Source organism: Mobula birostris, chromosome 5 (assembly GCF_030028105.1).
Source record: "Mobula birostris isolate sMobBir1 chromosome 5, sMobBir1.hap1, whole genome shotgun sequence".
In the NCBI taxonomy this organism is placed as follows: Eukaryota; Metazoa; Chordata; class Chondrichthyes; order Myliobatiformes; family Myliobatidae; genus Mobula; species Mobula birostris.
This window is the reverse complement of record NC_092374.1, coordinates 132,145,963-132,173,559: the sequence shown is the minus strand read 5'-3', so window position 1 is coordinate 132,173,559 and position 27,597 is coordinate 132,145,963. Positions and strand designations below refer to the sequence as shown.

The window sequence follows — 27,597 nt, the reverse complement described above, 5'->3', positions numbered from 1 at the left end:
CTGCTCCTCTGCCAGCTAGCTATTCTGTTATGTTTGGATGTTTCTCGTTCATTACTCAGGTCAATAAATTAGCTTTTTGCATGAGAGGGATAAAACTTGTTTCTGAATTCAGCATCCGCTTATCTTGGGTCAATGCAGCGACAGGTGCTTGGTGACCTTTAACCTCAGGCTGTTAATCAAATGGATTTCTGCTATTCCCAAATCCGAGTCTGATAAATAGCCTTCTGAAATCAGAATGTGACTATAGAGCCTGCTAAGCAAGATGTGCCTTTAAGCTAAATTCTGAAGTGATTTTATTAGTACTATAGAATGCTGAGGAGCAATAGACTGCCATCTTAATTGTGATATTGATCAAAGGGCAAGTCTCTAATCTAGATTTGGAGGGGCAATGGAGAGAGAGAGAGAGAAGTAATTAACAATTCTTTCTTGGAGAGAAAATAAAGAATAAGAGCCATAAGTGGACAACTGACTTCCTGCTGATATTATAAATTTAAAAATAAATTGGGAGGTTTCATTTAGTTATAGAGTTGCAGGGTCATACAGTGTGGACACAGGCTTTTTGGCCTAACTGGCCAACTCTGAGCAAGATGCCCATCTAAATTCAGCATATTTGCCTGTGTACAGCTCATATCTCTCTAAATTTGTATCACGTTGGTGCAGAAGACATTAAAATAATGAAGTAAAGTAGTATGAGCTGAAAATGACGGAAACACAAGCAAGTTTTCAGCAAATGTCTTATAATTATAAGCCAAATGTTTGTGGAAAGCAGAAACACTCTCAACAACGTGGTTGCAGTCAAAAGTTACTGTAAATTCACGAATGGAGAGGTTTGATTTGCAGCAAATAATTTGGTGTTTGATGCTTGCAGAGTCCTGATGACCCCAGATCTTAACCATCGCTTTGCCTCCACAGGTACTACTCAATCACAGAGTTTCTCCAAGAGTTTCTTATTCTCTTTGCTCCACATTCCTGCATCTACAGTCTCTTGAATCTGCTGAGGTTTGAGTTGCTTCAGTTTAGCGTAGATGACATCAACCATGTAGTGTGACGATGTACCTGCTGAAAATAGTCACTTAAACAGTTCAGGTTTCAGATTGCTGGACTTTAGCTGGTAGGGATCCTAAGCCATATAAAACCAAGGTGGTTAGATGGAGCCTATCTACAGAAATCTTCCGGTGAGGTGGCAGCACGCGCAAACGCAGCAGCCTCTCAGGGGCCAACCAAAGGCGCTTTTTTTTCTTTGTAAAATTTAGTTGTTTTTTTTTACGATCGCAAGACAATTCTACTCCAAGAACATCAGGCACTGCAGGGCTACTTCATCAACGAGCTGCTCGCTGATCGAAGTAGCTGGACTGGTGTCAGTGGGGCCAGCTGGAATATTGGAGGAGCCCTTCAGGATATTAGAGGAGCCTGCCAATGTGTTGGAGGAGCCAGTTTGGGTTCGAAGGAGCTGACCGGGCTGCAGACTGCGTTGATGCCTGCTACTCAGGAGCATCGAAGTTGGTGAAGTATGACCGTGGGAGACTGTCTCGGATATTTCACTTGCCATCGCAAGACTCTGTAGGACAGCGATAATGTAAGTTGCCACAGGCCTGTTACCCTTGTCTGGTGGAGGGACAGCCGACATGGGAGCTGTGCAGCCTCAGTTGTAGTGAGGACGAGGCCTCAAGCCTCAGGCTTGCCTGCTGCTGCAAGCCATGTGAGAGATGCAGAAGGGTTCACAGCATGGTGTCCAAACTTGGCTGGGGCCTGGCCTCTCCCATCGGTGCTGCTTCCCCATATTCAAGCAGTGGAATGACAGGCTGGATTGCGTGCATCTGCACACTGCCAGGAGATTGTATCATCAATTGCCAGACATTGTCACTCAGGGTCTTGGACTATATATATCTATCTCTTTTCTTTGAGTGAATGTGCTTCTTTGCTCGCTATTTTGAATTATGTTACTCGCTGTTTTGAAGTTTGCTTGCTATTTTGAATGTTTTGTACCTTGGCCTCAGAGGAACACCGTCTCATTCAGTTGTATCTATGTATGATTTGAATGATAAGTAAACTTGTTTTGATCTGGTTTTGATTTCATTTGATCTGTGGTCAGAATCGTCCTGTCCATTTCCTCACTGTTCAATTCATTAGCAATGCAAACCAGTATTGAACATTAAACATAACTGTTGTGCAATCTCATGAAAAAAGACAAAACATAAAGTTATTTCAATCACAAAGGACCAGCAAGCAGTGAAATATTTTGAATGTAATGTCAAATATGTACCAGTAAGTTCAAATTCATAATATAATGATCAACAACCTTGAATTTTGAAATTCAAAGTAAATTTATTATCAAAGTACATATACATCACCATACGCAACCCTGAGATTCATTTTCTTGCAGGCATTCTCAATAAATTGAGAGAATACTAACCAGAATGGAACCAGTGAAAGACTGTCCAACTTGGGCATTCAACCAGAGAGCAGAAGACAACAAACTTTGCGAGTATGCAAGGAGGAAATAATAATAAATAAATAAATGAGCAATAAATATTGAGAACATGAGATGAAGAATGTAGGAGATTAAGAGGAGGTTTGATAGAGGTATACAAAATTATGAGGGGTATAGAAAGGGTAAGTGCAAGTAGGCTTTTTCCACTGAGGTTGGGTGGGACTACAACCAAAGGCCATGGGTTAAGGGTGAAAGGTGAGATGTTTCATGGGAACATGAGGGGAAACTTCTTCACTCAGAGAGTCATGAGATTGTGGAATGAGCTGCCAGCAGAAGTATTGCATGCAAGCTTGATTTCAATGTTTAAGAGAAGTTTGGATATGCACATGGATGGTAGGGGTATGGAGGTCTATGGTCCCGGTGAAGGTCGATGCGAGTAGGCAGTTTAAGTGATTTTGGCATAGACTAGATGGGGCAAAGGGCTTGCTTCTGTGCTGTAAATCTAAAAATCCTTGAAAGGGAGTCTGTAGGTTGTGGGAACAGATCAGTAATGGGGCAAGTGAAGTTGAGTGAAATTATTCTCGCTGGTTCAAGAGCCTGATGGTTGAGGGATAATAATCGTCCCTGAACCTGGTGGTGTGAATCCTGAGGCTCCTGTACCTTCTTTCTGATGTCAGCAGTGAGAAGAGAGCATGACTTGAATGGTGGGGGTCCCTGATGATGGACACTGCCTTCCTCCGGCAGTGTTTCATGTAGATGTGCTCAATGGTGGGGAGGGCTTTACCTGTGATGGACTGGGCCGTATCCACTACTTTAGAATTAGGATCACTATTTTCCTGATCCTGTTAGGAAGATGGAGAACAGATATTGACCAGTACACGAGAAATAATCCCTCCACCCTAATTTTTAACAAGATAATGCTAAAGGATTTACATATATCCACCTGAGAAGGGCAGTTTAATGACTGTCAATGCTCAGAACTATAATTTGCTTCAATCTCTGTTTAGTAGGAGGGGTCGGTACATCGGTCTTCATCAGTCAGAGTTTTGACTTTATGTTGCTGTTGTGATAGACATTGTTTACCTTATTGTGGGAAAGATGTCAATCAGCTGAAAAGAGTGCAAAGAAGATTTACAAGAATGTTGCAGGGCTTGGGGGTCTGAGTTATAGGGAGAGACTGGGGCAGGCCAGGGTTTTATCCTTTGGCATAGGAGACTGAAGAGTGAATTTATACAGTAGATCTGTAGAAACCATGAGGGGCATGGACAGGGTAAAAGCACACACAATCTTATTTCCTGGAGAAAATTAAAGGGCACAGGTTGAAAGTGAGGGGGAAAAGATTTAAAGGGGATGTTGGGGGGTAACTTCTTCATGCAGAGCATGGTGCACACATAGAATGAGGTGTCAAAGAAAATGGTTGAGGTAGATTCAGCAACAACATTTAAAAGGCATTTGGCCAGGGAGATGGATAGGAGACATCTCTAGGAGAATAGGCCAAATGAAAGTAACTTAGATTGGCATCTTGGTTGGCATAGATGATTTGGGCTGAAGGACCTCACTCCATACTGTACTACACTGACTCTACTGTGAGTTATTGGTTAAGCTTTGAAAAGGCATGCACTGTGAAAATGAGTAGTATTCTGAAAGAGAGCCGGAAGGAGATGAGAGGATCTTTGTTTATTTGCCATGAATAGTTTTAATCTACACTCAGTGGACACTTTATTAGATAGCTCTTGTCCTAATAAAGTGGCCTCTGAGTGCATGCTCATGGTCGTCGGCTGTTGTAAGCCATTCAAAGTGTTGGGCACTCAGAGATCCTCTTCTACACACCACTGTGGGAATGCATGTTTATTTGAGTTACTGTCGCTTTCCTGTCAGCTTGAACCAGTCCGGCCATTCTCCTCTGATCTTTCTTATTAACAAGACATTTTTGTCAACAGTACTGCCGTTCACTGGATTTAATTTTTGTTTTTTGCATCGATCTCTGTAAACTGTCGAGATTGTTTGTGTGAAAATCCCAGGAGATCAGCAGTTTCTGAGATACTCAAACCACCCCATCAGACACCATAGCCAAAGTCACTTAGGTCACATTGCTTTCTCATTCTGATTTTTGGTCTGACAATAACTGAACTTCTTGACTATGTCTGTATGCTTTTATGCATGGAGTCGCTGCCACATGATTGGCTAGTTAGATATTTGCATTAACGAGCAGGTGTACCTAATAAAGTGGCCAGTGAGGGTAGAATACATTGACAGAAAGGGGGAAGGAAGCAAACTCTGCAGCAACAAAGGGAAACTGATGAATAGCCAAGAAGGAAAAATAATGATAGAATGTGGTGAAAGTGCAGGGGTGTGGATCTAGATTTATACTCTTTCAAAAAGCTAGAACAAGTACGATGGGCCAAAGGGTCTCCTTCTGTGTCAACATTTGAATGCTAGTAATGTAATAATTCTCAGTCACCAGTAGTTGGAAGTAGACAGATATGGTACATTTATAAAGTTTCAATTACAAAATCAGTGTTAAACATGTACAGTAAAATATTCTGTACAGTAAAAACTTAAGACCTGTAATTTTTATAAAATCAAATGGTTCAATTTAATATCAAAGAATGTATACACAATACAACCTGAAATTCTTACTCTTCACAGTCATCCACAAAAGAAGAAACCCCATAGATTGAATGATAGAAACACCACAATGCCAAAGCCCCCTCCCCCCAGTATGTAAGCAGCAGCAGTATTAGATTTCTAAAATTAAAATATTAATAATCTAAAAGTGCATAAATAAATTTGTTACCATAATTTTACATCAATTACTTTCATTTCCTGTATACTTTTAAGATAAATAAATGCGCTAAGGCACTTCAGAGAGAGAATATTATAAGAAATAGAAACAAAGTATTTGGTCCCTTCCGCACGTTCTGTCATCAGCTAAGATCATGGCTCATGTTTTACCCCAGCCAACTTTACTCCAGTAACCTTGGTTCAAAACATTTCTCGAGCCCTCTTTTGACTCATCTCAATGACGGCCTTTTGGGTAAAGAATTTCACTTCACATGCCGATGATAATAAACCTGGTTCTGTTTCTGAATTCCACAAATTTCAAAGTTGACAGAAAGCTATATAAGATGTTGGTGCAGTAAACAACTGATTTCCGTAAAACTGGTAGCTCTTAAGGAATATTTTAATGGAGCATAGAAATTTCGAAAGGTAAGGAGATTCAGGGGATTCAAGAACTTAGGGTCCTGGGAACTGCAAGCACAACTGCCATGAGTAGAGAGATTAAACTTAATGATGAGGAAGAAGGAAAAAAATTAGTTCGGTGACGCGTCAGCGGCTGGCAGTAATTGAAGAGAAAATGAAAAGTGAAATTGCAGATTTGTAAACTACAAGTTCAAAATTTAAAGTAAATTTATTTAAAAAGTATGCATACACCACCATATACTACCCTGTGGATGAGGCTGCAATAGGAGCACATAATACTCCAGCAGGTTCACAGGTGAAGTGTTGCCTCATCTGGAAGTACTACTTGCAGCCCTGAACGGAGGTAAGCGAGGAGGTGAATGGGCAGGTGTAACATTTCTGTTGCTTGCAGGGATATCATGACAGAATATCTTGAGAAGAGTAATATGGTTGAGCAGAGTGAACATGGACCTATGGTAGAAAAATCATCTTTGGCTAATCTTTTAGGGTTCGTTAAGAATGAAACAAAGGCGAAGAGGACCACAACCTTGTCGTAATGTTTGGAGGCTTTCGTGCCTCAATGACCTGGAGGGCTATGTATGTTGGTTTCTGTCAGGGCTTTATGCTTCAGCTCTTGGTAGGGTCACCCATGCCAAAGAGGTCAAAGGGTAGAGGCCAGACTAAGAGTGGTCCACAAGTCCTCCAGGTTCGGGGTTTCAGCTCAGAGTGAACAACCCTGACGGGTCAAACAAAGTTGTTACTGAAACAGCAATGAAGAATCCTTCAATATCGCTGTGTGCGGCTGAGGACCATGAAGCATACCTGGGGCACAATAGAGAAGATAGCCAAAAACAGACAGAGATGGAGGACCTTCATTGCTGCCCTGAATGCTAGTGGTGAAATGGGCAGTAAATAAGTAAGAGTGTAATAAAGAGAGCTAATAGATGTGGTGTATTAGGATTTCTGGTAAGTTTGTCATGTGGTTCCATGCAGAAGATCAGTGACGTTAGAGCCCATTTTATTGAACTAATATACGAGGTCAACGTTTGATTATTGGGCTGAAAGTAAGCAGTGGGAATAAATGGGTTGCTCTCAGGTTGCCAGGCTAAGACAAGTGAGGTTCGCACAGTCTGCGACATGGCCGTTCACAATCTTCAGCACTGATACACCTGAGGGGTCCAAATGTCCAGGCTTGCAGATGATGTGAAGCTGATTGGAGTACAGAGGAGGGTTTAGAGAGGTCGAATGAACAAATTGGGCGAATGGTTGAGAATCGGGAGATGTAAAATAAAATGGAAGATGTGAAGCCATCTGCATAATAGAATTTGTTGAATAGAGAGACTGGGTAGTGCTGACGTTGAAAGGATGTGGTTGCATGAAACTCACAGAGTGTCAAGATAAAGGGGTAGCAAGTGAAGAGGAGGGCAGATGGATTTATGAGAGCACTTGAACTTGAGTAAGGAAATCTTTTTGCAGTAGTGTTGTACCTTGGGGGTGTTTGTGCCGTGACCACTGTGTGCATTTTGATCACTTGACTACGAAAGGTTATATCTGCCATAGAGAGAAACAGAACCAATCCCAGGGCTGGTGGGTTTATTGCATGAGGAGAAATTGAGTAGATTGGGACTGCATTCCCTGGAGTTTAATAGAAGAGCAATCTTTAAAGAGGTTGACAGTCTAAGTGCAGGGCTGTTGTTTCCCTCCACTAAGGCGTCTAGGTCAAATGGGCACAGTTAAAAAGGAAGCTGATAAAGGACTTGTGATACGAAGATGTATTGTCACAGAAGGTGGTGAATCTTTGAAATTCTCTATCAAAAAATGAGCTACTGGTCTAAGACAGTAGGTCAGGCAACATCTATAGAGGGAAATAGACAGCCAATGTTTTGGGCTGAGACCTTTCATCTGGTCTGAAAGAGTAGAGAACACCATTCTAATGAGGAGGAGGGGTTGCACAAGAGCAATAAGTGGATGCAGGTAAGAAGTGATTGATTGGCAGATGGCATCAGGCGTGGAAGTGATGGGATGAGATAGTGACAGAGGCTGGGTTGTGATAGTTGGGGCAGCAAAGGGCTGTAGATGATGGAATCTGAGAGGAAAGGAAAGTGGATCATAAAACCATCTAAGGGAGGCAGATGGAAACAGTGGGAGGAGTGTGTGTGTAATAGGCAGCTGGAGTTTGATTATCATATCTAAGTATAGGTAAACCATATAATCAGCCCCTTAGGATAGCATTAATCATTTTGATTGGATATTTGCTGCTCTTGTGGAAACCAACTAAAATGCTTGCAATCAAAAGTTCTGGTAAAATAGCACAGGCTCAAAAGAATTTTAAGCTACCAATCAACTCAAAAGAATTTGAAGCCCAAATCTCAAAAGTACCTGAAACAAGTGAGCAATATTATGGAACACACACAAAATGCTGGAGGAACTCAGCAGGCCAGGCAGCATCTATGGAAAAGAGCAAACAGTCAACGTTTCGGGCTGAGATCCTTCATCAGGACTAGAAAAAAAGATGAGAAGTCAGAGCAAGAAGATGAGGGGAGGGGCGGAAGAAGTACAAGGTGGTAGGTGATCGGTGAAACCAGGAGGGGAAGAGTGAAAGAGCTGGGAAGTCGATTGGTGAAAGAGATAAAGGGCTGAGGAAGAGGAACCCTGGTAAGAGAAGATTGAAGATCATAGAAGAAAGGGAAGGGGGAGGAGCACCAGAAGGAGGTGATGGGCAGATGAGGAGATAGGTGAGAGAGAGAAATGGTGAAGGGCCGGGGGGGGGGTGAAATTATTGGAAGTTTGAGAATCGATGTTTATGCCATCAGGTAGGAGGCTACCAGGTGGAATATGGAGTATTGCGGAGCTTCTGCAAACAAATATCCACAGTACCCAGCCAAAGGAGGTTTATCTAATTAACAACACAGTGTGACATCGTGAGAGGTCTACCCAATGTGTTGTCTCTAGTTACTGAATTCCATCACAGCATTCGCTCTCATCCCCTCAACTTTCATGATCCAGTTCAGGCTGCATAAGGCAACCAGTGTTCTCCCGTTCGCTTTGCCTATGAGGGTAATTCTCTCCTGTCATTCACTCTGACCATTACTAGTGGCGTATGAGCCTTAGCTGCAAGTGTAATAAGGCTGTGTGGCTCACACCCACTCAGTGGCTGGTGCAAATGAACACAGACCCATTATACTGGTCGACCGGTGCATCCATAAGGCATCCGATGACTGACCTGTTAAAGCCTGAGCCAATTTGTCTGATACAGCTCAGGCTGCTGAACCTACAGGGGGATCTTGGTAAACAAGAGGGCAGAAGAAAAAATTATGAATCGAACATTATTCAGCAGAAAGTGTGAAATTCAGTCTAAGTGAAATTCAGTTTCTGGTCAGCACAATTTATTTGATACAAAATCGACTTATTTTGCTCACTGAAGCCTTTGTTCTCTCCTTTCACTTCATGCTTTTTCTTATTACCTGGTGTCAGAGCATTTGGCCCCATACTGTGAAATTTTGAACCATATCAGAATGGGCCTAACAAATCTAGAGATATCGAACCTTTGGTCCCACATACCTTATCTTTCATATTACACAAAAGAGAGAAAAATATAATGCTAAATTTTTCAACCTTATGTAAAGACTGATTGAGCTGCTGTTCATGATTAAGATGGCTGTCAGTCTCTGCACATGGATTGCGCATTGACAGGTAAACGTTAATACTGAGCTGAGCACAGTGTACTCAACTATCAAAGCAGGAGATTGTATGATAAATGAAAAGCTGAGGGATTCTAATACATTTGGCTCTGCTTCAGCAATTTCAATAACCAAGGGGTAGTCATCATCTGAAGTATGGGCAGAAGCTAGGAAGAGTTGACAGGGGGCTGTAATTTACTTCATAGCCACTTCAGATGAGATGTACTGAACCTCACATGCTATTGCAGATGTAATTGGCCTGCGCTTGATGTAATTTCTTGAATGTGATATGTCTGAAGCCCTTGTGCTTAATCCCCCAAAGAGTTAGGCATCATCTGCCCGATTAGAAGCCAGCTGCACTGGCTATGTTTGTTTTACCAACCTGGTCCTGTGTAAACACCCAGTTAACGTCCACGGTGCTTTCTCCTGCCGTCCTCCACCGCCTCTCCCTGACCATACCACCCCCCCACCCCCACAGCAACTTCTCAGCCCTCCATACCACCCTTCCCGCCCACCGCTCGGGACCTGCTGCTGATGTCAGCACCGATTCTGACCCACGATTCCACCCTCCCAGCCCTGTCATGTTCCGTTTGTGTCCTTTGCTCTGGCTTCTTTCACACTTCCTACCATCTTTTAGAGTTCAAAGCATGTGTAGCTGCAGGTCTTTGTCAGAAACCCAGTTGGAGGCCTTTAATGTTTGTGATGTAGGAACGCTGTGAATGACTTTGATTATTTATTAATTCTGCTCCTCTTGTCTGATTGAGCCAATAACGAAGATGAAGGTCCTTATCTTTCTTTTTGCTGAACATGCTCTTGCTCTTGAACATCTACAGCTTTGTGGAAGCCGTTGCCTTTGAACTTTTTTTAAAACAATTTTTTTGTAGTACCTTTTTCCTAATGTCTCATTTTCTTTCTTTGTTTCAGCCTCGCACCACATCTTCCCGGCATTCCACACGCCTATACCGATCGACATGCGGCATCATGAGGGAAGGTACCATTACGAGCCGCACTCTATCCACGCTATCCATGGGTATGTGTACTTTAGCACCTTGATTCTAAGCTACTGTGATTTGCACGTTTCTGCCGAAGAATGCATTAAAGGTCCTATCACATGAGGGGTTACTCAATGTCTAGCTTGTCCCATTCAAATTAATGACTCCTCTCTCGCTCTGAGACACTGCTCGGTGAGTGCTAGGCCCTCAGCTACTGACGACCTCTGCTAGTTAAGGGATTGGACACGCTAGAGGCAGGAAACATGTTCCCGATGTTGGGGGAGTCCAGAACCAGAGGCCACAGTTTAAGAATAAGGGTAGACTATTTAGAACGGAGTTGAGGAAAATCTTTTTCACCCAGAGAGTTGTGGTTCTGTGGAATGCTCTGCCTCAGAAGGCAGTGGAGGCCAATTCTCTGGATTATTTCAAGAAAGAGTTAGATAGAGCTCTTAAAGATAGCGGAGTGAAGGGATATGGGGAGAAGGCAAGAAAAGGGTACTGATTGTGGATGATCAGCCATGATCACAGTGAATGGCGATGCTGGCTCGAAGGGCTGAATGGCCTACTCCTGCACCTATTGTCTATTGTGTAATGACTTAGTGGAGGGATCTGAGAATGAGATTTGCTCATGATACGTGTGTGAGGAGAATGCAAAGGGATTTAGACAGATTGCGTGGGTGAACAAAATTTGGTGGATGGATTATAATATTTGGAAATGGTAATTTTATTCATGTTACTGGAAAAGGAGAATATTGCACATCAGAGCAATCTGGGTCTTCACATACATTGAACACATTTTCTACATCAAAACATACAGTGAAATGAGTCATTTGTGTCAATGACCAACACAGTCTGAGGATGTACTGGGGGCAGCCCGCAAATGTTGCTATGCTTCCAGCACCTACAAAGCATGGCCACAACTTAGTAACCCTAACCCCGTACATCTTTTGGAAACCCATGCGGTCATGGGAAGAATATATAAGCTCCTTACAGATGGCGGTGAGAACTGAACCTGCAACAATTTAACATATATTTACAACAAATAATTAAGATGATAAATGAAATGTTATCTGATATTGCAAAGGAATGGAGAGCAGAAATAAGAAGCTCTTGTTATCTGAACCGGACTTTGCTGTCACTGTACTACAAAAGGTCCTTATCTCTTTCTTTAAAGGGGGATGTGTTTGCATTGGACACAGTTCAGAAAAGATTGATTCTTGGGATGAAGTGGTTGACATGAAGGAAGAGTGGGCAGACTGTGGGGTTAGACTTGAAAGAATGAAGAGTGTCCTCGTTGAAGTGCACAGGATTCCAAGAGGAAAATCAGTAAACTGTGGATGGTGGAAATCTGAAATAAAATCAAAACTGGGGGAAACTTTTGACAGGTTGGCTAGCATGTGTCGAAAGAAGAACGGTTAACATTTCAGGTCCAACACCCTTCATCAGAACTAGGGAAAGGAAAAAATCAAGTTACTTTTGATTAGAACGTGGGGGAGAGATGGGCAGAATAAAGACAATGTCTCTTGACAATGTGAGATCTACTGAGGAAATGTAACAATCAGATTCAGATTATGCTTCTCATGTTACGTGTTGCCACTAGCCCAGCAGGCTAGCCTACGCTAACCTGGGGGAAAAAAAAACATCCAAAATGATTACAGGCAGAGATGGACAATTCTGATACAGGTAGAAACAACATGGCAAGTTGCCTAAAGATCGCGTGAAGGCTTGACAAGATAGGCACTTAGAAACGGAAACAGTGAGGGTATTCAAGATGATGAACAGGGTTTCTGACTAGGGGGAGTAAAAGGTTATTGGAAAGAAGCACTTAAGTGGAGGCTAACTAAATGGCAGAAGAGGCTGGCTCCTGAACCCATTTCTCTCTTCCACTGATTCCTGACCACTAGGAGGCAGATTAGAGCAACACAGGTTGCCTCTGGTGAGAAGTTCAGGAAGAAAAGTAATGGTGAGCCATACACCATGGTATCTGCTCCATTATTCAATTAACCACAGCTTCCTCACATTTCCAACAGTCTTCACCTTTTTTTATCCTCAAGAGATCCATCCCTGTTACAAATGTGCTCAGTTGCAGGCCATCCACAGCTCACTGGAAGAATTATGAGTAAAGAAACCTCTCACCATCTCTGTCTAACACAATTGTTCATTAACCTAATTGTCATTGTAATGTCTACCCATTTGTTCAGATTATCCACTTTCTGGTTCTTGTTGAGCTGAGCAATAGACATGAAGAATTTCAGGTTTGTCCTATCCTTCTGGACAAGGTTTCCTTTCCACTGCCATTCTCTCCCCACCTTGCCTTTTGTCTCGAAGGCATTAACGTGATCAGGGCTCTGCAGATTCCTGCTGTTCCCTCACATCTTACACAAGTCGTGCGAGTCTGAAGCATTGTGCAGTCTCCATTGCCCCATTATTTTATCATTCCTGCACTTAACAGTTGTCCCCAGATTGGGAGAGGACCATTTAACCATAATGAATGTCACACCACAAGTGTTTTCCTGAGATGTAACTCATGCACTGCCCACTAGAATAGCCTGATGGCTTTCTGGTTTCTTGGTGGGACAGCAGTCTCCTGACTACTGCTGTCCAATCTATGCATCTTTTCTAAGAAATGGTCACAATGTTATCCCAGAGTTGCTGACTTCTCCACAATGGCTTGTTTTAAACTGCTGATTTTAGCTACAGAACGTTTTAAAATCCATCAGAGGTTGGTGCCCTTGTTTCCACAATACCCTCCGTGCAACAGTGAGTGATGCCAGCAGGCAACTCCAGCTTACAGGGTCTAGGACCTCAAACCCCCTGAAGTATCACCGTCTGATTAGAGAGCAGGTACTCAGGTACTCTATTGGCTGCAGTAGGTGGTTCTCAATGTGTCGCTTAATGTTACTGTTATCTCCCCCTGCATTGCTTCTCGGTTATTTCCTCAATCAGAATCAGGTTTAGTATGAGCAATATATGTCGTGACATTTGTTGTCTTTGCGGCAGCAGTACAATGCAATACATAATAATAGAGAGAAAAAAACATGAATTACAGTAAGTATATACTAAATAGTTAAATTAAATAAGAAGTCAAAAATTGAAATTAGTGAAGTATTCCATCTGGGCAGCCTCCAAGCTGATGGCGTGGGCATCGATTTATCGGACTTCCTGTAGTTGCCCCCCCCCCAACTATTCCCCATTCCTTTTTCCCTCTCTCACCATACCTGCCCATCACCTCCCTCTGGTGCTCTTCTCCTTCTCCCATGGTCTTCTGCCCTCTCCTATCAGATTCCCCCTTCTTCAGCCCTGTATCCTCTTTCACCAATCAACTCTCAGCTCCCAGCTATTTACTTTAACCCCTCCCCCTCTCACCGTTTCACTTACCATCTGCCACTTTGTACCTCTTTTTTATTATTAAGTGCAATCGTGAACAATAGCCAGATCAGAAATGCTGATCGTCAGCTAGTTCCCAAAGAGAACTCTGATAGGCCAGTCAGATGTTTCACTGCTGCTCAGCAATAGAACACAAAAAAAATCATACGTACAATTAAGGAACATTAAAAAAATAGTAGAAATACTGGAGTCATGATGATCATGATGAAGTCTGCTGGAGAGGGACATTTATACACATGCTGTCCTCCATAATTCAAAGAGATTGAAGGGTAAAGTTGCAGGGTGACAAAACGTGGCAGGAGCATTTGGGATTAAAAACTAATCCCTACCGGGAGAAAACAACACCTGTTCTTTCCGTACTGTTCTCCAGCAGTTTAAAGACTAAGTCCAGCTGGAACATAACTCACAAGTGCTCTTGAAAGTCAGGTATTAACCCTACCTACCAACAACCAAGCATTGCCATTCTGGTCCCCTTCATGATAGCTTGTGAAGAAGCATATGACTTCCCTCCCAGAGATGATAGGTGTCTGTGCACTCGACTCTTCCTCCCATCCCCTCCTCCCCCACCTTCTTGGTCTGCCTCCTCCCCCACTTCCTTTCCAGTCCTGAAGAAGAGTCTCGGCCCGAAACATCGACTGTTTACTCTTTTCCGGAGATGCTGCCTGGCTGCTGAGCTCCTCCAGCATTGTGTGTGTGTTTCTTTGGATTTCCAGGGTCTGCAGATTTTCTCATGTTAGTGATTTAAAAAAAAGTCATGAGGTAGTGTTCATGGGCTTAGTGAATATCTTAATGTTGTCATCCTGGTGAGGTAACCTTTAAGAGCTAGGGTGACTTCCTCACAAAGTCTCCATGTTGGTGATCTGTGACTATGCAAGACAAGCAGAAGTAGACCATGCAATGTGTGAGCCAGCTCTGCCATTACGTATGACGAAATTGGGAGATTAATTGGCCACAGCAGATTGCCCCTTCCTACCTGGAGGTTAATGGGAATAAGGGAGAATCAAGTGGGAGTACTGTAAATCCTGTGATTCTAACAGATACTGTTCACTACCACAAGTGTATATTGTTCTCTTTCCCTATCCCTCTTCTGTGGGAAGCTGGATACTGTCCAGAAAAATTGCTAAGCATGATGTATATATGAAACACAGAAATGTGTGGCTTCATATGGCCTAACCTGTTTCTCTTTTAACAGAACATAGAACAGTACAGCACAGTACAGGCCCTTTGGCACACAATGTTGTGCCGACCCTTAAACCCTGCTTCCCATATAACACCCCCCCACTTAAATTCCTCCATATACCTGTCTCGCAGTCTCTTAAATTTGGGAATTGAGGGAGAGAGGAAGAGGAGAGCCATCCCACAGTACCACCGATGCGGCAGAGAGGGCCTCAAGATGGCTGTGGCTCAAAAGAGGGGAGCAATGGAGTCATAAGTAGCTAGCCATCTGGACAGAAGCTGGGGTCTGATCAGCCCCGGCTGGGTCACCTGGAGGAGGTTGTATGATGTTGAAAGATCCGAAACACCCGATGATTCCAAGAACATCACTGAAGATGTGTCCAGAAGCATCAATAGATGTATGTACACAGTGCCTCCACCACTGACTCAGGCAGTGCATTCCATGCACCAACCACTCTCTGAGTAAAAAACCTTCCTCTAATATCCCCCTTGAACTTCCCACCCCTTACCTTAAAGCCATGTCCTCTTGTACTGAGCAGTGGTGCCCTGGGGAAGAGGCGCTGGCTGTCCACTCTATCTATTCCTCTTAATATCTTGTATACCTCTATCATGTCTCCTCTCATCCTCCTTCTCTCCAAAGAGTAAAGCCCTAGCTCCCTTAATCTCTGATCATAATTCATACTCTCTAAGTCAGGCAGCATCCTGGTAAATCTTCTATGTACCCTTTCCGATGCTTCCACATCCTTCCTATAGTAAGGCAACCAGAACTGGACACAGTACACCAAGTGTGGCCTAACCAGAGTTTTATAGAGCTGCATCATTACCTCGCAACAATTAAACTCTATCCCTTGACTTATGAAAGCTAACATCCCATAAGCTTTCTTAGCTACCCTATCTACCTGTGAGGCAACTTTCAGGGACCTATGGACATGTACCCCCAGATCCCTCTGCTCCTCCACACTACCAAGTATCCTGCCATTTACTTTGTACTCTGCCTTGGAGTTTGTCCTTCCAAAGTGTACCACCTCACACTTCTCCGGGTTGAACTCCATCTGCCACTTCTCAGCCCACTTCTGCATCCTATCAATGTCTCTCTGCAATCTTCGACAATCCTCTACACTATCCACAACACCACCAATCTTTGTGTCATCTGCAAACTTGCCAACCCACCCTTCTACCCCCACATCCAGGTCGTTAATAAAAATCACAAAAAGTCAGATGTCCCAGAACTGATCCTTGTGGGACACCACTAGTCACAACCCTCCAATCCGACTGTATTCCCTCTACCACGACTCTCTGCTTTCTGCAGGCAAGCCAATTCTGAATCCATCTGGCCAAACTTCCCTGGATCCCATGCCTTCTGACTTTCTGAACATGCACTTTTTTTAGACATGCACTGACTGCTAGTTGTGCCAATGTCAGACTTGTAACTCTTTTTAACTATTAAATTGTGACTGATTACCAGGATGTTTCATCATGTGACTTTCCATTGTCAACAGCCCATCCTTTGGCCATTTGTAAAGTTCAATGTTCAATCTAAATTTATTATCAAAGTACATAATATGTCTCCATATACTACCCTGAGATTCATTTTCTTGTGGGCATTCACACTAAGTACAAGAGACACAATATAATTACAGTTGACCACATCCAACAGGACAGGCAATCAAGATTTAAGATTCGAGTACACTTAATATCAAAGAATGTATAAATTACACAACTTGACATTGGTCTGCTTACACGTAGCCACAAAGCAAGAAAACCGAAAGAACACAATTAAAAAAAAAGACCAACAACCAATGCGTAGAAAAGAGAAAAAAAACACAAATCCTGCAAACAATAGAAGAGAGCGCAGCATTCCGAACCAAATTGAGTCCTTAGATCTATTCCCTGGAGCAGGCCCAAAGCCTCGGTCTCAGTTCATCATAATCAAAGTGCAAAAAACAAACTATGCTAACACAAAAAGAAAGAAAAATAATAGTAACTAAGTGGGGCAGAAGACTCCTGCAGCTTCCTCTGGCAGCAACATAAGGGAGACCAGTCCAATGCAGGCAGATGGTATTGAACACATGCTCGCCTTCCACTCTCATCCTCATCGATTTCAATCTTGCTGGTTGCTCTAATCAGTGCGGAGTAATGGAATTGACCATGAGTTCATGTTCTACCACCATTAGAAGATGATGGCTGCACACTCAGCTCCCAACCTCACCAAATCCCCCAGCAGATAGCAAAAGCGCCAGATCACCCAGTCGACCCAAAAATAAATTATCAAGCCAGAAATTACTGGTTGTAATTGATCACAGTTCAGCAGAAGAAGCATATTTAAAAGAGGAAGAAGAAAAACAAATAGTAGTTTCTTTGAGCTGTCTGCAGGGTGTCATTGTTGGTCACGTTGGTCATTGGTGTCATCTTGTTTCTTGAAGGGTAATAACTGTTCCTGAACCTGGTGTTGTGGGTCTTGAGGCTCCTGTACCTACTTCCTGATGGTAGCGGTGAGAAGAGACCACGTCCTGGATGATGGGGGTCCTTGATGATGGATGCTGCTTTATGGCAACATTGTTCCATGTACCTTTGTAATCCAACATCCCTCAAATGATAAAGTCTTTCCACACTCGATTGGAAAGCAAACCCACTCTTCAGTAGCTGATTAACTCTTGATTACCACTTTATAGAACTTTTACCCAGGCATCCTACTAAGAATGTTTCCTTTAATGTGTGAGTCTAGAACCAGAGGGCCCAGCCTCAAAATAGAGGGACGTCCATTTAGAACTGAGATGAGGAGGAATTTCTTTAGCCAGGGGGTGGTAAATCTGGAATTCATTGCCACAGGAGGCTGTGGAGGCCAGGTTACTGGATGCATTTAAGGCAGAGTTTGATAGGTTCTTGATTAATCAGGAGAGAGAAATGGATGAGCCTTGATGAAATGGCAGAGCAGACAATGGGCCAAATGGCCAAATTCTGCCCCTATGTATTATGGTCTATGGTCTGCTACAGCTAGTGAAGGAGACATGTAAGGAAAGTGGGTGGTAGAAGTGTAGGAACAATTCCATGAACCAGAAATTCTAATCGACATAAAGTTTTATTTTATCTGCTGTGTGATAAAATATACAGAAAAGATCGGCTTTATTTGTCTTATGTATATCGAAACATCAAAAATATACAACAGAATGCATTGTTTGCATCAAACGAAATCAGTGATGACAGCACTGTGCAGCCTGCAAGTGAGACCATGCTTCCAGTGTCAACATAGCGTGCACACAAACTAGATAGAGTTGCTAAATTGATCAGTAGTTACATCTTTGAAAATTACGTCCAAGTGCTTACACATGGAGGCCACTGCAGTATGTGTTGTGCATTTGCGTAGATAAAATCTCTACAAAAGGCACAGGTTTCAGCTGCAAGAACAGACTTGATTGGGATGGGGAGTGTTGGAGGTGAAGGCTCATTAGTTTGAGGGCTAATTTGTGCACTACTTCCACTATCTGGGTGGAAGTAGTAACGTGTCTCTTGCTGAATGACCATGTCGTACAGTAAGGGTCCCTGTCCTGAGTGTCCACCAACACTGACACTGTCAGCCATCAGAGGTGCAGTTCCTGTACCGACCATTCACCTCCAATTCTAACCCCAAACCAATTGCGATTGTGATTATACACAGATCAGGGCTGAGCGATCCTATTGTACGTTGTTCAGTACAGACATTATATTATCACTCAAACATGAGGAAATCTGCAGATGCTGGAATTTCAAGCAATACACATAAAAGTTGCTGGTGAACGCAGCAGGCCAGGCAGCATCTCTAGGAAGGGGTACAGTCGACATTTCGGGCCGAGACCCTTTGTCAGGACTAACTGAAGGAAGAGTTAGTAAGAGATTTGAAAGTGGGAGGGTGAGGGGGTGATCTGAAATGATAGCAGAAGACAGGAGGGGGAAGGATGGAGCCAAGAGCTGGACAGTTGCTTGGCAAAAGGGATACGAGAGGATCTCCCCCATTTCACGAACATCTGCTCCTTCCTCCTGTCCCATGATCCTCTCATATCCCTTTTGCCAATCAACTGTCCAGCTCTTGGCTCCATCCCTCCCCCTCCTGTCTTCTCCTATCATTTCAGATCTCCCCTTCCCCTCCCACTTTCAAATCTCTTACTAGCTCTTCTTTCAGTTAGTTCTGATGAAGGGTTTCGGCCCGAAACGTCGACTGTACCTCTTCCTAGAGATGCTGCCTGGCCTGCTGCGTTCACCAGCAACTTTTATGTGCGTTGCTTTATATTATCACTTCCCCGTGACCTTAACCAAAACTAGCATTGGCCTTCCACACACTATCACATTAATGTGTGGCCCATAAAGATAATAATTTTTCCCTTTTTTCTTTAAGCATCCCCTGATTTTCTCTTGCATTACTTGTACCTTGATCTGGAAGATGAATCTTTGATTCCTGAAGTCCCCAGAGGGTGGGCAGGCTGGAATTAGAGCGAAGGGATCCTTTATTGTTATAACTCCATTTGATCCCATGCTGGTGGACATGAACATGTTAATTGGTAGGCATGGTTTCATCTGCACCTATGTCTGATGATTTAGTCACACACATATCAATGTATAAAATCACAGAACAGTGACTCAATTATGGTTACATAAGCTAAACAACAAAGGCCATTTAAGCCACTTGGTTTCTGACCCAGAGCACATTGTATAAACATCAGCAAATATCAGACTGCTGCCCTATCCACAACTGTTAAGGATATAGAAATGTCATGAGCAATTTAATCAGGAATTATTTACTGTCACAGTCAGTGGAATTTAAATAAGCAACATTTCCATAAAGAGTCACAACCAGCTAAAGACAGTGCTCTTCCATATACAGCCTCCCCTTGGCAACAACCTAAATATATCAGTTCTACTGGGCTTTAATTCACTGGTTATGGGTGTCTCTCACAAGGCAGCATTTACTACTGTCCCAAATGACCCTGAAACTGAGTGGTTTTCTGGTCCATTTCAGAGTTATCCTGTTGGTCTGGCATGGAATCACAGGCAGACCATGCTGAGTAAGAATACCAATTTTCCCTGTCTGAGGGGTAAGAGTGAATAGAACAGTCTGGTGGTTTTATAGTCACTGTTTACTGAGACTAACTAGTTTATTTTATACAGAATTTAAGCCTCCAGCAATTTGGGCATCGAGGGAGAGAGGAAGAGGAGAGCCATCCACAGTACCACCGATGTGGCAGAGAGGGCCTCAAGATGGCTGTGGCTCAAAAGAGGGGAGCAATGGAGTCATAAGTAGCTAGCCATCTGGACAGAAGCTGGGGTCTGATCAGCCCCGGCTGGGTCACCTGGAGGAGGTTGTATGATGTTGATAGACCCGAAACACCCGATGATTCCAGGAACATCACTGAAGATGTGTCCAGAAGCATCAGTAGATGAGTGTATACAACATATATACTTTTAAGGGATTTTGCTTAATTTGTTTCATCGAAATATAGATTAGTTTGTGTCACTGCCCAATATCAATTGCCAACAATTATAGTTTTATTGCATCTCATTACCAAGACTTAAATTCTGTATTGAGTAGTATCTGTATGCGACTTGGGATTTTACAAAACAGATTTTAAAATGCCATTTGATAATATTTATGTTCTACTGGCTCTTCCCCTTAAGGCAAACGTAGTACAGTACAGGAGGTCTGTAAAATGTGCAAATGCTCATCGACCCTGTCCCTTCATCTCTCCTTCTTTTGCATCAGGAGGCCAATATAACCAGGCACTTTCTATCGTATCACACAGTGTTCGTAAGGTGAGGTACACCTGCCTCCTGGCACTGCATCATACCACACTGTTATGTTTTGAACCTCCTGTAAGTTTGAGATCAGATCAAATACCCTCCTGGGTCTGGAGAGAACCCTGAAGTCAACTTCACTCAAAAACTTATGCCGCATTTGTTCCTCCTCTACCAGAGATAAATTACAATCGCCAGCCTGTAGTGGGACTTGCTGTTGGCAGAAATACCCAAACAGAACTCAACAATCTTTGCTGCATCTTTGTTTGAATCACATTGGTTGAGGCTGGGTTGGTCTGTATTGCCTTGGAATGCGTCTTGGGCTCCAGCAAGATGTGAAAGATTCACCAGTTGTCACTATCTCACCTTACATGGCAACAGGAAAGAAAATATTAGGTTATCTGCACAATAAACTGCTTTCATTGCACAATTCTGGGATGCTTACCTGTGTTAGGGCAATACATTCTGCAGCTCTCTCAGTTAGATCCCTTACTTCCTCATAATCAAGTTGGTCAAATCTCAGTTTTTATGAGTCTTTTTACTGCCAGCTTAGTGGATAGATCTCGGTGGGTTCATTCGTTTTCATAAAAAGATACCCAGTGAAACATTCAAAGAAACGTCTCGGATTCTTGACAAACAAAGCATATCTTAATGCTAAGCTCATTTTTGCTTGTTGCTTTCATGCACCAGCAAAAATTTAGATTTAAACTTTATGTAGGAGAAAACCCACTTGCTTGAATCATTTGCAATAGCCAGCCCAAGGGATGACAGGAGGGCTCAGCACCAAGCCCACTTAGAGGGCTGGTAGTTCAGGTCACAGGCCCGTACCTGCAGGTGGTGTTGGCTCTGATTAACATTCCTTTGGGTAACCCTTGGTCTGATGATTGGCGAGATTACCTTCGGTCAATCCTTTGAACCCAATGCTTTTGCAGTGCCTTCAAAAACACAGGATGAAACAGCATCTTAACGTGGATTTGTGGCTTTGTACTGCAGTGCCTGAGATGAGGGTGGGGGGGGAGGGGTAACGCAGATGTCTTTGTGCCGTTCACCTTTTAACAAATATTCATTCTTAAGGATTTATATTTGATTTCTTCTTTTTAATTAGAGTTACTGACCTCAAAAAAAGATCTGACATGTGAGCTGTTGAGTAAAGTTGACTTTAGGGGTCTGTCCGGACCCCAGAGGATATCTGATCTGATCTCAAACAGTGGGATCAGTCAGACACAGGATTCAAACATAATGGCCATGGCTGAGTTGTCTGCGTTTTGGAACCAGACAGTCATCTCTTTTAAATTACTTAGCTACTTTTAAAAATTTGAGGCTTTATCCTACTGATTGATTTCAATATTGACCTGTTTTGAGGTCCTTCATCCAAATTATGAACAGAGAAGAAGCTATTGGTTACTTCTCCCCTTTTGCTAAGTTGACATTTCTTGAGATAATGTTACCCATATCCTGTATCTGTGTTGGCTAATAAATATTTAACCAATAAGGAGTTGTAAGTTTCTTTAGCAAGGCAGTTTACTTTTATATGTGTAATATGGTTTGTACTCAAGCCAACCATTGAGTAAAAATATTGCCGTGAGGGATTCCGCCTCCGGAATTAAGAAGCTTTTGGATTCAGGAGCCCCAGTTTGAAATTCCAAAGGGATCAAGCCAGACCGTGATTGAAATAAAACACCTCCACTTCCCCCTGTTCCCACCAATCCACCATTCATTCTCTCTCCCACGCAGTCCAATATTCTGCTGAAAGGTAGGATTTAGCATTTAAAAAAACGACAGATGCATGAGATCCTGTGTTAGTATTAGAAACAGGCAGTGCTAATCACCTGTCTAACTGTTCAGATTACAGATTACCTGGCCTGAGAGTGAGTGCTGAGTACAAATACTCACACACATAGAATATCTTACACGCAAGAGATGGTGCAGGTGCTGGAAATCCAGAGAAACACACATAAAATGCTGGAGGAACTCAGCAGGTCAGGCAACATCTATGGAGATGATTAAAGAGTCAATGTTTTGGGCCAAATCCCTTCTTGTTCATGACAAGAGGCAGTCTGTTAAAGGATGAGTTTGTTTTCTCAATGGTTACCACAAGCATGTTAGAATATTAAATTATCACAGCTTTTCCCTGATCATGTTTCCACCTCTCTTTGTAACGTGAAGACAAAAGACTGCATTAGTAAATTATTGCAAAATTCCGAAAGTCCTGCACAAAGGCGCCATCGTACAGACAAGACGCTAAACCAATCCTCTCTTTATCAAAGACACAAGAGTGTCCTGATGGAAGGGTCTTTACACAAAACATCGATGGTTTATTTCCCTCCATAGGTGCTGTCTGACTTGCTGAGTTCTTTCAGCATTTTGTATGTGTTCTTCCCTCTGTCTTCTGAGATGGAGTAAGAGTTTCTCTGGCAATATATTATACAGAAGGATGTTATATTGAAGCAATTCATTTCTTAAAAATAATCTTGGAGTTCCTATAAAATGGTAGCAATACCATAGACTTGGAATGGAAATTTCTATTAATCAGGATCAGGTTTAATGTCACTGGTATATGTAGTTACACAGCAGCAGTACATTGTAAAACATAATAAAAATATAAATTAAAGTAAGAAGTTAAATTTAGTAAGTAGCACAAAAGAAGAATAAAATACTGAAGTAGTGTTTTTAAAAACGCAAACATGAGGAATTCTGCAGATGCTGGAAATTCAAGCAACACACATCAAAGTTGCTGGTGAACGCCGCAGGCCAGACAGCATCTTTAGGAAGAGGTACAGTCGACGTTTCAGGCCGAGACTCTTCCAGCTCTTGGCTCCATCCCTCCCCCTCCTGCCTTCTCCTATCATTTTTGATCTCCCCCTCCCCCTCCCACTTTCAAATCTCTTACTAGCTCTTCTTTCAGTTAGTCCTGACGAAGGGTCTCGGCCCGAAACGTCAACTGTACCTCTTCCTAGAGATGCTGCCTGGCCTGCTGTGTTCGCCAGCAACTTTGATGTGTGTTGCTGAAGTAGTGTTCTTGGGATTCAAAGTTGGCAGTGAAAACATCAATAATTTCAGATATGCAGATGACGCTGTGTTAATTGCAAGTATAGAGGAAGAACTACAAACCTTAATTGATATAGTTGTTGAAGAAAGTGAAAAAAATGGGTCTATCTGTCAATTGCAAAAAGACAGAATGTATGGTGATATCCAAAAAGAAGGAGAATCCTATCTGCAGGCTGAGAATAAATGGGGAAGACATAAAACAAGTACAGAACTTTTGCTACTTAGGAAACTGGGTGAGATCAGATGGCAGGTGCGATATGGACATCAAAAGAAGAATAGGGATGGCAAAAGACACCTTTACGAGAATGAAGAGTATACTGACCAATACTAAACTAGGCATGACAACCTGCCTCAGAGAACTGAAATGTTATGTTTATCCAGTTATGTTATATGGCTCAGAATGTTGGACAATATCTAGTAACATGAGGAAATGAATTGAAGCAGCAGAGATGTGGTTTTGAGGAGGATGCAAAGAATATCCTGGACGAAGCGAATATCTAACGAGGATGTCATGAACAGAGCAAACACAAAAATAGAAATAATGTATGAGATCATGAAAAGGCAACGTAACTTCATTGGGCATGTGATTAGGACAGAGGAGTTAGAATGCACGGTAATTATGGGAAAGATTGAAGGGAAGAAAGCAAGAGGAAGACAAAGACAAATGATGATGGAGACAGCAGCCAGAGAACTGGAAATGAATACCAATGAAGTGATCCACTTGACCCGAAACAGGAGTGTGTGGGCCATGGCAGTCAAAGCTCAAACTGGGCACGGCACCTGATGATGATGATGAGTGTTCATGGGTTGAATGCCCATTCAGAAATCTGAAGACAGAGGTGAAAAAATTGTTCCTGAAATGTTGAATGTGTTCCTTCAGGTTCCTGTACCTCCTCCCTGATGGTAGCAATGAGAAGAGGGCATGTCCTGGGTGCTGGGGTCCTTAATGATGGGTCCTGCCTTTTTGAAATTTTGCCTTTTGAAGATGTTGTGGATGCTGGGGTGACTACTACCCATGATGGAAGTGACTGAGTTTTCAACTTTCTGCAGCTTATTTTGATCCCATGCACTGGCCACCTCCACCCATACCAGATGGTGATGGATACATTTAAAAAAATATATTATTTAAACTATTTGAATTTGGAGTGTGAAAATCTTTGATCTGTTTAAACCCATACATCCTTTTCAATAGGACATCCATCGATCTATGAAGACAAGAATGTTATAAAAAAGTTTTGAAGGGCAAGTAAGTGCAACAGTGACAGATTCAGTAGAGCTGCTGTCTCACAGCTTCATGACCTGAGTTCAGTCTTGACCTTCTGTGTTGCCTCTACAAACTTTGTACCTTTCCTTATGACCACAAGGGTTTCCTCTGGCTGTCCTGTCTCCTTCCAGGTCCCCAAAAATTAATATCAGAGAATATATACATTATGCAACCTGAAATTCGTACTCTTCACAGACACCCTTGAAACAAGAAACCCACAGAAACTCCCCGTCCCTTTGCACAAACAGGTTAGCAGATGAATTGGTCACTGTAACTTGAATCTAGTGTGAAGTAGGGAAGGTAGAGTTGGGGAGTCAGTAGGAACATAGTGAAAGCGAAATGAGTTAGGATTAGGATTAGTGTAAAAACGGGTAGTTGTTGGCTGGTGGTGCTTCAGTGATCAGAAGGGCTTGCTTCTGCATGGTATCTCTCCGTGGTTTTATGACTCAGAAGTGTACAGAGATAGATGCTAGAATAGCCTACTATGGTACAAAACAAGGTCTTGATCGAAACCTGAAGGGCAAGTTAGGTTAAAATTGTGCACTAGGGCTATTTTCAACGTTTTGTAACAGGTTTTATTAGCTGATGGCATATTGTCAACCTTCCAGTTATTTTTATATATTTTCTGGCCATTTCAGGTAGAGCTAACCCAAATATGATGGACCAAATGGCCTTCACCTGCAGTATAATCATTCTATCATTCTATGAATCATTATGAAGATGAATCAGTGCAAAATGGAAGTGTAACTGATCTCAAGCAGTCACAGAAAACAAAAATTGTGAATTTCTACTGTTTAGTCCTTGGTTAATGTTTTTAATACCAACTTGAAGGAAAATTCTGATTAGGTACAAATACTTCATCGTAGCTCATTTTAGTTGCAACCAAAGATGAATTTTACCTCCCATTTCTCTTCAGCGCTGACCAAACTTTCAGAATAATGTTATATTTTATGCTTAATTTTGAATCCACGCGTAAGGTTAACACTATCAATTATTTGAAACAGAAAAGAAAGTCTTGCCTTTAACTGCATGATTTATGGTTCCTAATCCTGACAGAGGACCCCAATTCATCAACAGCACATTCTAGTTGTCTTCCCACTTGCCTGCATCAAATTTAGTTAATTACATGAACACTGTAAAGCAAATTAAACATGTCTAATTAATTGTGAACCATGGGGTCCTTTATTATCCACGTCCTGCTTCATGTCTAAGGCTTGCCTTTTGACAGTTCACTCCGCCAGGTGCCTGCTGTTCTCTGTCAAATTCCAGTGCTGAAGTTTCTCTCTAACAGGTATGTGCTCACAGTAAAAACATGTTCGCACTTTTAACCCTCATGACAACCAAGTAGAAAACTCTTCTCTCAACACAGTCTGGAACGCTGAGATCTGCACTCAGCTGCCCAAAGCTTTCTCTGTTCAAAGTTCTAGGTATATAGGTTCTTAAGTTCAAAGTAAATGTATTATCAAAGTACATACAGGTCACCATATACAACCCTAAGATTCATTTTCTTGTGGGCATACTCAATAAATCTATAGAATAATAACCATAACAGAATCAATGAAAGACCGCCCACCTTGGGTGTTCAACCAGGTGCAGAAGACAACAAACAAACAGAAATACAAAAAGAAGAAATAATTAAAAAAATAAATGAGGAATAAATATCAAGAACATGAGATGAAGAGTCCTTGAAAGTGAAACCATTGGTTGTGAGAACATTTCAATGGTGGGGCAAGTGAAGGGATCCCCATATGTCACCATATACTACCCTGAGATTCATTTTCTTGCAGGCATTCACAGTAGAACAAAGAAATACAAAAGACCCAATGAAAAACTTCACATAAACAATCAATGTGCAAAAGAAGATGAACTGCAAAGACAAGTAAAATATCACTTAGAACTAACAATAAATATACTGAGAACATGAAATGTAGAATCTTTGGAAGTGAATCTTAAGGTTGTGGATCAGTTCAAAGTTGAGTGAAGTTATCCACGCTGATTCAGGAGTTTGATGGTTAAAGGGTATTATCTGTTCCTGAACTTGGTGGATTGTCTGTAGATCCAGCTTGAACCACACAGGACAGGAAGACACAATCTGTCTCTCTGCATATAGTTGATGTCATTGCTTATTGAGGTAGGTCCCAAATCAAACTCCACTGATTCAATCTCAGTTTTGGCTTTTGGATCTGATTCAATTTTAAATGAAACCATTGTGGAGTAGGGCCTCTTTCAGGGAGAACTTGGAAGAATTGGAAGCTTAAAATTTTAAAGAAATCTTGAGTCATTTATTCTGGGAACATTTTCCGTTCTGGAAATAATCCCATTTTAAGTTATGGCTGCTCCAATAAATGGATGTAAACAATGGGGTGACGTAAGGTTGTGGGATACTCTTGGAACCCAAATCCCAATGGAAGCTAGTAGGTCTGTGAAACTCTGGCAAATTGAAAGCTTAAAAAAAAGGCATACCCTGGAAATTTGAAAGACAAACAGGAAATGCTGGAAACATTCATCAGGTAAGGCAGCATCCGTGGAGAGGGAAACAGAGTTAATGTAATGTCCTGACATATTATGGGATAAGAACACACACACACAAAATGCTGGTTGAATTCAGCAGGTCAGGCAGCATGTTTTAGTCTGGATTTCATAAAACCATAAGACATCAGAGTAGAATTAGGG

The 27,597-nt window shown here is 42.2% G+C and overlaps 1 protein-coding gene across 9 annotated transcripts in view; it reads left to right on the top strand.

Moving 5' to 3' along the window:
* gli2a (GLI family zinc finger 2a) overlaps positions 1 to 27,597 on the top strand; it is a 592,799-nt gene that overhangs the window by 349,398 nt on the left and 215,804 nt on the right. For all 9 annotated transcript variants that reach the window (XM_072258704.1, XM_072258698.1, XM_072258703.1 and 6 more), the window contains one exon: positions 10,219 to 10,324. In XM_072258704.1, coding sequence (XP_072114805.1) covers positions 10,219 to 10,324 — 106 coding nt within the window. The remainder of the gene's footprint in view (positions 1 to 10,218; positions 10,325 to 27,597) is intronic.